The 14,581-nt window shown below is 47.5% G+C and overlaps 2 protein-coding genes across 4 annotated transcripts in view; both read right to left on the minus strand.

The window, feature by feature from the left end:
• The window catches only part of LOC131496951 (leucine-rich repeat-containing protein 37A3-like), a 220,111-nt gene that overhangs the window by 23,049 nt on the left and 182,481 nt on the right, over positions 1–14,581 (minus strand). The gene's annotated exons all lie outside the window — the stretch shown is intronic.
• LOC131497273 (cytoplasmic phosphatidylinositol transfer protein 1-like) overlaps positions 6,043–14,581 on the minus strand; it is a 196,878-nt gene continuing 188,339 nt past the window's right edge. For all 3 annotated transcript variants that reach the window (XM_058703454.1, XM_058703455.1, XM_058703453.1), the window contains exons 4-5: positions 8,657–8,728; positions 6,043–6,260 (exon numbers count right to left, since the gene is read on the minus strand). In XM_058703454.1, coding sequence (XP_058559437.1) covers positions 6,213–6,260; positions 8,657–8,728 — 120 coding nt within the window. In that variant the 3' untranslated portion in view covers positions 6,043–6,212. The remainder of the gene's footprint in view (positions 6,261–8,656; positions 8,729–14,581) is intronic.

Here is a 14,581-nt window from a genome sequence, read left to right on the forward strand (position 1 = left end):
GTCACATCTCCAGCCCAAGCCACCATTATCTTTGGTCTGGATTATTACCACCGCTTGCCAACTGTCCTCCCTCCTGCCCCCACTCTTGTTCTCCCTACCACAGTCTCCACAGAACAGCCAGAGCAAACATTTAACAACATAAATGACGTACAGCAACGTGGTCTCCTAAAGTGGATTCTGGAACCGAAAAAGGACATTAGTGGGAAAACTGGTGAAATCTGAATAAAGCCCACGGTTATGAGAAATGTAGCGGGTTTACGTAAGATGTTAACATTAGGGGAAGCTGGGTAAAGGGTATATGCAAACTCTGTCCTATCTTTGCAACTTTACTGTAAATTTAAGATTATTCCAAACCAAAAAAGTTTATTTTATAAGCCCATAAATATCGTGTCTTGCCTTTGTTTAAAATACTTGCATAGCTTCCCACTGTGCTAAAATCCAAACTCTTTGCCATGGGCTCACAGGTCTTACGTCATCTAGCTTCCAATACTTTTTTTTTTGTCGTTAGGTTTATTTATGTAAGTAATCCTAATGTAGGGCTTGAACTCATGACCCCGAGATCAAATGTCACATGCTCTTCTGATGAGCCAGCCAGGTGCTCCTCGATACTTAAAAAAAATTTGGGGGGGGGGGGCGGCGCCTGGGTGGCTCAGTCAGTTAAGCATCCGACTTCGGCTCAGGTCATGATCTCATGGTTCATGAGTTTGAGCCCTGCATCGGACTCCTCGCTGCCAGTGTGGAGCCTGCTTGGGATTCTTTCTGCCCCTCCCCTACTCACACTTTCTCAAAAATAAATAAAAACTTAAGAGAATAAAAAACAATTTACAAATTTCATTTCTGAACAGCTACTGCTCTGGCCACTGGTTTTCTGACAGTTCCTAGAACATATCAGGCTGTGTCAGGGGCTGTGTTAGTCCCTGTGGTAGTTTACGAGGGCTGCCTTAACAAAATATCACAGATGAGTGGCTTAAACAATGCAATCCGAAGCTACAAGTCCACAATCAAGGTGTTGGCAGGTTTAATTTCCTCTGAGACCTCTCCCCTCAGCCTACAGGTTGCCATATTTTTGCTGTGTCTTTATATGGTCTTTCCTCTGGACTGACACACCCCTAGTTTTGTGTGTCCCAGTTTCCTCTTCTGTAAGGACAACGGTCAGGTTGGATAAGGGCCCACCCTAATGGCCTCGTTTAACTTCATCAACCTCTTCAAAGCCTTATCGCCAAACACAGTCACGTTCTGAGGTACTTCAACATAGGGGTACTGGGAGGACACAATTCCGCCTACAACAGTCTCCTTTCCTGGACAACCCTTCAGACGGTTGGCTCCTTCCGTGCTCACGTGTCACCTGGACCCGTCACCTCTTCCGAGAGGCTTTTCCTGACCACCTGGCTTCGAGCCGAGCACCTCCCCCCACCTCTCCACCGTATTTATTGCTTTCTTTGCATTTACTACAGCTGGAATTCTTTGTTTACCTGCTTGTTCATCTGTTTTGCCCTACTCCAGGAAAGGTGGAGGCCTCGTCTGTCTTACTGCTGTCTCCTCACTGCTGGTTATAATGCCCGGCACATTAGTATCAACGCTTGTTCACTAAGAAATAGCTTATTGACAATTCGGACAAAAGCAGGGTCTTGCTAGGAAATCATTAACGGAGTTAACGCCCAGGCATGACCGTAACAGAAAAAAACCTAATATTTTCACAGCACTTTACAGTTTATGAAGTGTTTCCAGGTAAATGAACCTGTATGAATCCTCGTGATGCAAGCATTATTTACTCTCCTTTCTCGATAAAGAAACCAACACTCCATTGCTTAAGGTCACGAGGCTGGGACTTCAATACTGATCTTTTTGTTTCACAAGGAATGACTTTGTGTTCTCTGATTATAACACAGCTGAACCAGAAACTAAACAGATTCACATACCACTTTTAGGCAACCTCCGAGGAGAGCTCTGTGAAGGACATAGACGCATTCTTCCAGGAACTAAGCTGGACATTCTTTCCACCTGATCAGAGGAGTCCTGTTGCTGAGGAATAATGGCTAAACAAGAATAAATACGGTGCCCTAAGGCCCTTTTACTGTGTGTGTGGGTGGTGCCGGTGGTTACATAAACACGCTTTTTGTAAACTGTTCTGTTTCCTGCGGTGTGAAGAAGCGAAGAAATTGGGAGAACCTGATTTCCTAAGCGTTCACAGTTGGTTTTAAATAGCGCTTAATATTTCCTTTAAAATCTATACTTCTCAGCTTGGACACACCTTAGATTCACCTGGGGGAGCTTTACAAATCCCAATGCCCAGACCCCTTTCCAGACAAATGAAATCAGACTCGTGGAGGGATGGGACAGTGGCATCAGTGAGTGCTAAAGCTTCCCCAAGTGACTTTAATGCGTGGCCACCACGGACGACCATTGGTCTAGACTTCAAATGGGGTGGGGGGAGGGGTTGCATATCTTACCCCAAGAGAACATACCAGGTTTAATTGGAGGATGGATAGATTCTCTAAAACTGCAGACACTCCTGATGGGAGACTTTGGCATTCCTAGAGGGCTCATGTTCTATGCTTCATGTGTCTTACCTGCCTTAACCCAGTCTGCGCCCAGGACCAATAAAATCAGAAACCCAGAGGGATGGAACTCAGCCATGAGCTGTTGTTCAAACTTCTCAGGTGACTCCAGTGTGCAGCTAAGGTTGAGAGCCACTGCTTTAAATGGTGCTGACTTTGTCTGGAAGAGGAAGTAAAGGCACGGCGGCTGGCTCCCCATTAACCCCACTGAGCCACAGTCGCCCGGCGGCAGCTACACAGGGACTCTCCCAGACCTAGATTTATGGCCTCGGACAAACAACAGATCCCTACCCTGGCGTGGTGCTGGCCTCCCCAGCACTAATTAAAACCTAAACAAGTCTCATCATTACGCGCATAAAATAAATGGGCCTCAATTTAAGACAACTTTCCCACTGTGCCCCGGTGAATGTAATCACAATTTACGGGGTTTTCACAATCATCAATATACGCGTTTTATTTTAACAAGCAGGAGAAGATATTTATAGCTAGTCATGCCACTACTTTTTTTTTACTAGATAGCGGGACACGTAAAAAAAATTACTTGCACGGTAATTGATAATGGGATGGCAACATGTACTCTATTCAATCACTCATCAATATGATTATCACTGGCGTCTTTCAATTTAATTATTGCTTCTTATCGTCTGTCATCAATTTCATTAAGTTTTTGGCAGGTAGGGGAGGAAACAGGGTACAGATAGCAATATGAAGGATGGAACGATAAGACTATACGCTCAGAAGATGCAAAGAAATACACTGAGTTTATTAAATAATTTGGCAAAGCAGTGAGACCAGAGAAATAGCCCACGACTCCGCTATTTTCTCTAGCAACTAGCTATGCCTCCCACCAACAACTCCGTACGGCTCCCCGGACAGAAAAAGGACATGTCAGCGCACACCATCTGCCGAAGGCTCTAGCTTTGAACCCCTGGACAAAGCTATCCTTTAACAGTTTAAGTATTATTACATAAATATGTATTTGTCACGTCCTGATTTTGAAGCATGAACAAGTTTTCATTTTGAATGAAAACCAATGAAGTCTTCCTTTGCCGCCCCCCTGGGACCAACCTTGAAGCAGCTGGCGACCAACAGCTGCTGTTGAATATGGAAATCGGAGGAAGGCGAACGGGCAAAGAAGTCTAATCAGGCCAGGGTCGGCCTGTCTGGTCTAAAGCAAGACCTGGGGATCTATGGAGTGGAGCCAGGCAGAGGCTGGGGTGGCGGCTTAGACAAGTTGGGCGCCATGACAGAGAGAGGAAGCCCAGGACCCCACGGGCAGTCAGCAGGCTGGGGAGGAGGCGGCAATCCAGGGGACAACAGCTGGCATTTCTCCTGGAGGCAGCAAACTGTGTTGACAAGGACTGCATGCAAGTGCCCGGGGGCTTAGCGCTTCCCTTGTGGACCGGCCCAGGTCTCCGAGGACAAGGACAGATGATGCTGATGCCAATCCCGGGTCCTGACTTTAGGGTGGCTAACCTGGGATTTCAAAGTCCTACCAGAGGAGTGAAAAGAACTCAGCACCTACCACAAAGGGATACGAGATAATAAAATGACAACCGTGCACATTTTTCTTGACTGTTTGAATTCAGCAGAGAATAAACCAGAAGATCACGCTGGTCCTATCAACCCATGGGGATCACGGTGAGCCTGCGCATGAGGACAGAGCCATAGAGGAAAAGAGAAGGCAGGAGAATTTGTTTGTAAAGACTGAAAGATATTTGAAAACATTTCTCCCCCACCCGATTTTCAGATTGTGCCGCTTAACGCAGTGCAGGCACGTCTGCTCTGTATCACCCGTTTCCTGATGGTCCTCAGCCACGTGGAAACATCAAAAAGGTCGAGCCCATTTCAAGTACACTTAAGTGTGGAATACAGTGCAGCCATTAAAAATGATACAGGGAAGGGGCGCCTGGGTGGCTCAGTCAGTTCAGCGTCTGACCTCGGCCCAGGTCATGATCTCATGGTTCACGGGTTCGAGCCCCGCATCGGGCTCTGACAGGTCAGAGCCTGGAGGCTGCTTCGGATTCCGTGTCTTCCTCTCTCTCTGCCCCTACCCCGCTCATACTCGCTTGCTCTCTCTCTCTCTCAAAAATAAGTAAACATTAAAAAAAAATTTTTTTAAATCATATAGGGAAGGATACATCACGACATGTTAAAAACAGTCTACTGAGTGATTCAATATTGGGGGGAATTGGTCAAAAATACATTTATTCATGGTCTGCAACATGAACATGAAGTGCTATCAGCAGTAATCTCTAAATTACAGAAAAGTTACTGGCTTTTCTTTTCCTTTTTTGGGGGGTACCCTTTGGCATTTTCCAGGTTTTAATAACCATGTATTAATTTTCCAATCAGAAAAGTCATTATTGGGGCGCCTGAGTGGCTCAGTCGGTTAAGCATCCGACTTCGGCTCAGGTCATGATCCTGCGGTTTGTGAGCTCGAGCCCCGCGTCGGGCTCTGTGCTGACAGCTCAGAGTCTGGAGCCTACTTTGGATTCTGTGTCTCCCTCTCTCTCTGCCCTTCCCCTCCTCACTCTCTGTCTCTCTGTCTCTCTCTCTCAAAAATAAATAAACATTTGGGGCGCCTGGGTGGCTCAGTCGGTTAAACGTCCGACTTCGGCTCAGGTCACGATCTCGCGGTCCGTGAGTTCGAGCCCCGCGTCGGGCTCTGTGCTGATGGCTTCATGCTCTCTCTCTGTCTCAAAAATAAATAAAATGTTAAAAAATAAATAAATAAATATACATTGAAAAAAAAGAGAGAGAAAAGTCATTATTTTACCAAGGGTACAAGTTTAAGTACGATGTAACATTATTTTAGACATCGAGGTTTTAATGTAGTTGGCCACCACAGCACCTTTTATTTCAGGCCGCTGACAGGGATATGGTCCAAAACTTTCCCCTTGAGGTTACCAACCACCAAGGGACGCTAACCATTGGAGATCCTGAACTTATGGCGGGGAGGGTACCCCAGCCAGTGGCATTCCTCTCTCCTCTGGCAAGTTCCAGGAATTCTGGAGAGGGCATTTGGCTGGGACAGATGGTGAGATCTATCAAGTGGTCAAATTCTGAGATCTGCTGGGTGCTGTTCTTTTTTAAAAAAAAATTTTTTTTTTAATGTTTATTTATTTTTGAGACAGAGAGAGACCGAGCATGAATGGGGGAGGGTCAGAGAGAGAGGGGACACAGAATGTGAAACAGGCTCCAGGCTCTGAGCAGTCAGCACAGAGCCCGACGCGGGGCTCGAACTCACAGACCGCGAGATCGTGACCTGAGCCGAAGTCGGACGTTCAACCGACTGAGCCACCCAGGAGCCCCTGCTGGGTGCTGTTCTGATGTGAGTCCCTCCAATCAGGGGTGAGCAAACATTTTTCAAGTAGTAAATAGTTTAGGTTTGATGGGCCACATGAGCTCTGTTGCAATTATAAAACTCTGCTGTTGTAGCATGAAAGCAGCTTAGACGATACACAAATGAGTGAGCGTGTGGTTGTGTTCCAATAAAACTTTATTGACAAAAAAGGTAGTTTGCTGACCCCTGATAAACTCCAGGTTTCTTAACTTAGTTTAGGAAGCTGAAGTGACCTGGTACAAGCCAAGTCAGTCCCTGCAAATATAGTAAATATCCCCTTGTCCGCATGTCGCGTTCCGTGGTTTCGGTTACCCACGGTCACCCGTGGTCTGGAAGCAGATGAACCTCCATTGGACCTGTCACCAAAAGGTCAATAGCGGCCTAATGGTTATGTCACTGCCTACATCATTCAACTCGCTTCATCTCATCACGTACGCGTTTTATCACCTCACATCATCACAAAAAGGCTGAGAACAATCAGATATTTTGAGAGAGAGAGAGAGAGAGAGAGAGAGATCATATTCATATAATAAAAGTTATTATTAGCTTTAGTAAAAGCTAAAGAATATTGTTATATTGTTCTATTTTATTACTGCGGTTGTTGATTTCTTATTTGTGCCCAATTTATAAATTAAACTTTATAATGGGTACATATATGTAAGAAAAAAACCAGTATATATACAGTTCGGTATTATCTGTGGTTTCAGGCATCCCCTGGGGATCTTGGAATGAATTTTTCCTCTCCAGCGATGGGGGGGGACAACTGTACAGGGCTCATTACGGAATGCTGCTCTGTCAGCTCCTTCCACTCTCAGGGCTTAGCAGTGGTGGCTCTCTACACCGAAGGAAGGGAAGCCCATTATTGTGCTTATATTTTAAATTATTTACTCTGTTGGTTTTTGCCCCAGCTAAACTAGGAGTACCTGACGTTTGAGAATTGAGCCTACATTTTTAATACCATGCATACAATTCATACAGTGACATATAAATAGAAGGTGCTTGATACGCCCTTGCTGAAGACTGAGTGAATAAATGAATTTCCTCCCACACCAAGCTGGTGTGAAAGGCAGTTCTTGAGTGACGCCCCTTGGGAACCACTCACGCTTTGTCCAGGCAGATTCCACCTTGAAAGGGCAAGCTGTGTTCCCCACAAAAACACCTACACCTTCTAGAAGAATTTGTTACTGCCACAGGCAGGAACTTTCTAGAAGATATTTCTAGAAGATATCAATGTAAAGAGCCATAGAGTAGGCCTGGCCAAAGCTGTTCTTTCTAAAGGGCTTCTTAGTTCTTTTCAGCGACGGTTTTCACCTGAATAAAAGATTTCAAGTTGCTGATGCTTGGGAGTCCTTAGATCTTGCCTCGTGGCACTCCGTTACCTCCACAACTTCCTGCATCCTGTTTTGCATTCCCTTGGCTGTGTCAAGGCACCACAGGGATCACCTAGTCAGGAAACTCTCTCTTGACCATTATGACCCGGTCTCAGTCTTCATCATTCTCCACAAATGCAAAACACGTAAATGACGTAGAAGAAGACGTGTAGCTTCTCGATCCAGGCTCTTCCCTGAGTGGATCCTGATGGAACCCACAGCCCAATCTCAGGGTGAGGCTCTCGACAGGTCAAAACATCCACTCCCCAAGAGAAGGCAATTCAAAATTATACTGCCCCAACAGAAAGAGGCTGGCGTAAATGCTAGGTCAGAAGATGGATTCTCAGCAATACTAAGCAACTTCATGGCTGAGATCTAGTAAGAGTCAGAATGTCCCACAAGGTAAGTATTTTGCAGGAGGGGTACGCTGATTTTAATGTGGGATATGTGTGTATATATGTGAATATAAGCATAGTCCCGAAAAAATATACAGCATGCGCACATATATTTGCTTGTATTCATTTTTCTAGGTAAATGTGAACAGTCACTGAGAAGACGTATGCTCAATCCAATGACCAGAAACCGAATCCTGGAGTTCAAGGTCCCCACCGTCCCCCTCAAATGCCAGTGACAACCACTGCAGGCCACAGAGATTTCCGCACGGAGGCCCATGGAAAGTACATAAAGATGGGAAGAAAGGCGGGACTGCAAAGTAATTCCAGGGAGCAATCCCAGGGAAATGGCCCCAGAAAGCAAATGCCAGAACTTGTCTGGGGTCCTAGGTACAGATCCTCCTGCTGGGCGCTGGGCCTGGCCACCCAAGGGGCTGTGAAAAGTGCCGCGACTCTGAGAGCCCAGCGGATGAGGGCACAGTACAAAATGGGGGTTCTACAAATGTCCACTGATGGATAAAGAAGACGTGGTGTATATATATACAATGGAGTATTACTCGGCAATCAAAAAGAATGAAATCCTGCCATTTGCGACAATGTGGATGGAACTGGAGGGTATTATGTTAAGTGAAATAAGTCAGTCAGAGAAAGACAGACACCATGTTTTCACTCATGTGGAATCTGAGAAACTTAAGACATAGGGGAAGGGAAGGAAAAATAAGTTACAAACAGAGAGGGGGCAAACCATAAGAGACGCTTAAACAGAGAACAAACTCAGGGTTAATGGGGGTAGGGGGTGGGGGGGGCAGGGAAAATGGGTGATGGGCATTGGGGGCGGCACCTGTTGGGATGAGCCCTGGGTGTTGTATGTAAGCGAAGAATCATGGGAATCTACCCCCCAAAACCAAGAGCACACTGTAGACACAGTATGTTAGCCAACTTGACAATAAATTATCAAAAAACCCCCAAAACCATGGGGGCTCTACTCACGCGGTCGTTGCTTCCCTTGTTGTCTTCATACTTGGTTTCTATATGAATGGAGAATTTTGGCAGAAAGGAACACTACGGGAAAAAAAAGGAAGGTTTCATTAGCATACCATTTTTCCTCTCTTTACACCCTCAGCACAGCCGCCGGATGCTCTCCTGACCATGACGTTGGGAGCACCATTCTCCATCAGCAATGTCAAGATACCAGGTCAACATCCAAATTCGGACAGAAAAGCCGCCTTTGGCAACATGAACACGATCGCATCCAGAAGCCAGGCCGGAGAGAACGACCAAGCAATGGAAGGCACGTTGTCCATTTCCAGAAAGAATACGTTCTGTCAGTCCTACCACAGGCTTTAGAAAAGCGAACCCCTGAAACAGAGGCAGGTCCGGTCCCGGGGTGCTGACCTCTGCGGCGAGAAGCTGTCACTGCTGGGGACCCAGCCTTCACCTTCACGTAAGTATTCCCATAAAGCGAGGGAGGTAGTTAGTATGGGAGAGCTTTAAGATAACAGATTACCGAAGTCAGACACACCTGGCTGTTCGTTTCGAATTTATGACTGGACAGCTATGTGAGTTTGGACAAGTCATTTAATTTTTCTGAGCCGCGGCAGTATTAATATGGGGATAATAACTATTACCCAGTAGTGACTTTTTGAGGGTTAAGTCATCACGCGTGTAAGTCGTGTAAGTGCCGGGCGCAGAGGAGGCATTCAGCAAATGACAGCAATTGGCTGCAGCGAGCTTGATGTAAAAGGCAGCCCCCCTTTTTGCCAGTACGAGGGGGAAAAACCCCCAAACCCTCTGCCCTCCCACCCCAGCATCACTGAACCACACTGTGTGTATTAAGTGGACTTCAAGGGTTAAGGTGGCTTGAGAAGAGGCTTTTGATGGATGTTGACGTAACCTCCCTCCTGCTGGCACTGAGCTGGCCAGTGACTTCCTCGGCCACCAGAGATGGGACTGAAGGCCTAATAGGTACAATGACCCGGCAACTCCACTGGGAGCTGCAGGTGTCGGAGAAATGAGACTCCTGCCGATAGGCTCACAATCCTGAGTCTGGCTCTTTCATTTATTTACCCCACGTGCACAGAGCACACATTGTATACATCAGGCACCAGTACGTCCAAGTGCTCGTTCATTTATTCCTCCTAACTATGCCATGAAGTAGACACTACTGTTATCAGCCCTGCTTTAGAGACGACGGAATGGAGGCAAAGAGAGGTTAAGTAAACGGCCCATGATCACACAGCTCGTAAACAGTAGCATCAAGATAACAAGGCTAGTGGCCTGGTCCCAGTGTCCTTGCTTTTCATCACCCCTGCCCCCAAGCTGGTTCTCAAAGTGGGGTCTCCACACCTGTAGCAGTATCTGTCAGAAATGCCAATTCTTGGGCCCAACCCCGTACCCACTGACTCAGAAACTCCAGGGAAGGTGCCCGGGCATCTGTGTTTCACAAGCCATCCAGGGGATGCAGATGTGGGCTTGCACTGGAAAACCACCTCATTACCCCGTGCATGGGGAGAAAACAGTGCACTATCTAAAATCCGTTAGTCCCCAACCCCTCACCCCACGTGCTTCATCCCCCCAAGTCCAGGATCCCCTTTCAGCCTAGCTGAGAACCCCGGTGGCATGTGTACAGGAAGGCAGAGGCCTTGGACGTGCCATTGATAATTCTGACATCACGTGACTGTGTGCATTCGGCGTTCATCTGTCTCAATCCAAGTGAAACAAGCAAACTGAACCGTGACTAAGGAAACACAGAAACAACCAATCCCAGTAATTGCCTTTATGGAGAATGAGGCTCTGAGATTATTCATTAACACCTTCTTTGCTGTCTCCTCTCAAATCTCTCACTCCACAGTTGCTGCCCTCACACCCTCTGTCCCTGGGGGTTCCAAGGAGGGGCTGCTCCTCATGAATCGAGGCCCTGGAGGAATCGGAGCGGCTCAGAGCCCCAGGGCAGAGCTCTTGACATGTGAACCTGGAGAGATGCACCTGCCAAGACCCTTTTAAAAATGTCAAGCCTTCTGGCAAACTGATCAGTCCTTTTTAACCCATAATTCATCTGAGAATCAACTTAATGCGTGCATAGAGCCAGATGGTGAGAGAACAGAGCCGTCTTGGGTGGGGAGCTGGGTCCGGGTGCATCAGAGTGGAACCCCACAAGGAGTTTTTATCGGTGGAAACTGTAAACCACTTAACTAAGGTCAAACAAATGAATCCGGGTATTCAACCCAAATACGAAATGCAAAACTCTTATGCAAATTAGCAGATGCTGTTATTTTTGAGTCAAGGGCTTAGGTTATTTTCATATCAGAATGGCAATCTTGCCAGAGGCAGGGAGCACACCTGGCTCCGGTGAGGCAGCGGGGAAAACCCGGATCGGACAGGTCAACTCCGGGCTGGTCAAGGTCTTCCGCTATAGCACCGGTTCGGGACTGATAATCTCCATGGGCTATCTGATGGCTGGTTCTCAGAGCCCCAGAGGCTGGTGTCTCAGCCTCTGAATGTGGAGGATCTCTGGCCTGGGGCATTTCCAGAAAGATCACTAAAAACTTTCCGGCTAGAAGTCTATCTCGACATCGAGTTCTGCTTGCCCTACACAGGTTAACTTCCCTAAAGACCCAGCCCACTAATCCTAGTAGAGCCTCGGTGATTAAGCAAGGTTCTTCTTTCTCCCTGGCTGGCTTCCTGCTGTGTCTCACTACTGAGGTTGTCATAAATCCCTTCCCTTCTCTAGACCACCCAGGTCTAGAGAAGTCTGCGGGCTTCCCTCTTCCTCCCTCGCAACTAGTAATCTTGATTCATAGTTTAACGAGACCATGTGGTAGAAACACCAACAACTTCCCTCTCCTCCACTGCTAATCTGCTTATTTCTATATGCTGCTTCTTATTCCTTGTGAATCAGACAAAGGTGTTGCTTTCTGTATTCCAGTGGAAAACAATGCAACGACAAGGACTGAGGCAGTGAGGGCAGCAGACCCAGGCTCAAATCTGAGATGTATGGATTTGAGCAAATTATTTTGGCATTCCCGGCCTCAGTTTCCTCGCAACAGAATGGAGACCACCCTTCTCTACTCTGTAGGAGTGCTGAGAAGATCACTGAGATCATTCCAGTAACCCCCAGCACAGTGCCTGGCACATAGCAGGTGCACAGCAAAAAATTTTAAGTCTCTTCCCTGGAAACTTGTTCCGTCGATTACTTGCATCTTCTCCCTGCTTCCTTCCTGCAGCCTAAAAATATCATGAAAGGTGTCATCTTCCTAAAAAACTAGTATCAAAGTACCCTTGGTGATGTTCCTTCCTTCATCCACAATTAATTCCATTTCTCTTTGTCTCCCCCATCAAACTCTATTAAAAAAGTAGCCCATGCTCTGCTGTTTTTTCGCCTCTCACCTCTTCTCAACCAGAGCAACAGGGTATGGAAACAACCGAGAATCAAAGAATTTTTCAAACAAACATCGCTTCCCCGTCGTCCACACCCTGAGGAACTCTCTATCCTGTTCGGTAGGAGTCAAGAATTCCACCTTTCTGGAAAGCGGTTCCTTCTCTGCCTTCCGTTCCCTCCCCCACCCCTTCAATGGAGGGGTCCCCTTAGGATTTTGTCCTCTGCCCTATTTTCTGGTACCAAACCCTCTCCCCTGGGGAATAATCTCATCTGCCCCTCACTTTTCCTAGACCATGTTATCCGGCTGCCTCCCAAGCTGACGTCTAACCCCACCTGCTTTTCTCACGTATGCAGCTGCCCGCCGGCCATCCCTAGCAAGGGTCCAAACTGAAAGGTCCATACTGAATTAGAATGTTCTCTGCACTGTAGGAGATTCCTGGGGCTGCCGTAACAAACTGGTCCAAGCAGGGTAGTATAACGCAGCAGTTTACCTGCTCCGTTCTGGAGCCCAGAAGTCTGAAATCAAGGTGTTGGCAATGCTGCCCTCCCTCGGAAGGCTCCCCAGGGAGAACCCTTCCCTGCCTCTTCCAGCTTCTGGTGGCCCCAGGGGCTCCCTGGTTTGTGGTTGCCTCCCTCCAGTCTCTACCGGTGTCTTCACATCACCTTCTTCTCTCTGGGTGTCCTCTCCTTTTCTTTATAAGACACCAGTTACTAGATTCAGGCCATCTTAAATCTAGTGTGATTTCATCTTGCACCTTGAGGTCCTTAACTAATTATATCTGCAAAGAACCTACTTCCAAAAAGGTCACGTTCTGAGGTTCCAGTGGACACGAATTTTGAGGGGACACCATTGTAGTGAGGGACACTACACTCACCCATCATGGCCAGTGAACCCCCAAATCCTGCTGGCTCAGCTTCCCCCCTTAAAGGCAAGACCTAGAGTCTTCTATATCCGATCCTAATTTTCTTTATATCTCTGTCCTGTATTCCTCCCATAGTCCACCACAGAAGAGTGCTCGCCACTCCCTGGAACACTTCTGGCTGCCATGTTTTTTTTGTTTGTTTTTTGGTTTTTTTTCCTGCCTACAGTTCCCTCAGCCTGAAGTCTCCTACACAGCCCATCTCAAATCCCATGTCAGAATGTTGACCCCATGTGTGCGGGTAGCGTTCTGTTTGTACCTGTGTCATAGCACTTATCTCCTTGTCCATCATCACCATTAGCTGCCAGGTGTCCGCCTCACCAGGCAGAAGATAAGTCTGCAACACTGTTCCATCAAGAAGACCCCCTCCTCACTCCCTGCTGTCACGAGGAATGGCGTAAGTCACCCCGTCATTCGGGCATCAAAGCTTCTGTGACGGAGGGCTTTGCTCCAGCTAGGAATATACCATCTCACCTGGTCACTCTCACATTTCTCAAGGTGGAGTACCCCACCTTCCAAACCTAGACTTTCTCCAAACACGTCACATCCCCTAAAGATTCTGACACATTTCCATCGGGGAGGGGGATTCCATAACACTGAAGGAATGATCAGGAGTGTGGGAGCAGGAAAAAAAAAAAAAAGGGAACCCAGACACAACCAACTGGAACATGCTGCAGGAAGGGAGACGTCAGGAGCGTCCCCCATTGGCTGAACCTGGAAGGCGTCAAGGGATTCGGAGGACTCCTATGCTCTCTAGGGCACAGTCACTTGGGAACAGCGAACACTTCAAGTCCCATCTGGCCCATGACCCAACATGAAGGACAACCTGAAGGAAAGACTAAAACCCTCCCGCCAGATAGAATGCTCGGATGGCCCCCAAGATTCCCAGCCCTTGATATACACACCTGGCACAGTTCCTTCCCCTCAAGTGTGGGCAACACCTGTGAGCACCATAGGGTAGGAGCCCCTCTGATCGGATTACCAAGGTGATCAGTTGGTGCACCTTACATAAGACTTCTGTTTTGAAGAAGCAGAGATTCTGGCTGCTCTTGAAGAAGTGAGAAGCCATGAGGGGAGAGGACCATGTGGTCAGAGCCCAAGGGAACCCTCCAGGAGCCAAGAGAGAGAGAGAGACCTTGGGAGACCAGCCAACGAGAAAAGCAGACTTCAGTCCTACAACAGCAAGGAACTGATACTTGCCAAAAAACTAGTGAGCTTGGAAGAGGACCCTGAGCCTCAGATGAGATTGGAGCCCAGCCGAGTGAGGCTCTGAGCCAGGACCCTGCCAACCTGCGCCCAGGAGACACTCTGAGGCCGTAAATGCGTGTTGTTTAAAGTTGCTACGTTTGTGGGAAATTTGATATGTGACGATAGAAAAGCCAACACAACACCCAACCTCAAGAATCCAACCACTGCTTCCCTTTCAAATCACCCATCCGGCTTTCATCTGAGTAAAAGATCACTCAAGTTGAAGCGTGAATAGGTCCCAGGAAACGGGGACTCTGTACTCTTGGAACTTAGTAGCTCCGGCTGTGAGGTCAACTGCTTTGTCAATGACCACAGAGAGAGCAGGACACAACGACCCCACAGGAAGCAAGAATACAGTAGAAGGAATAC

Source organism: Neofelis nebulosa, chromosome 16 (genome assembly GCF_028018385.1).
Source record: "Neofelis nebulosa isolate mNeoNeb1 chromosome 16, mNeoNeb1.pri, whole genome shotgun sequence".
NCBI lineage: Eukaryota > Metazoa > Chordata > Mammalia > Carnivora > Felidae > Neofelis > Neofelis nebulosa.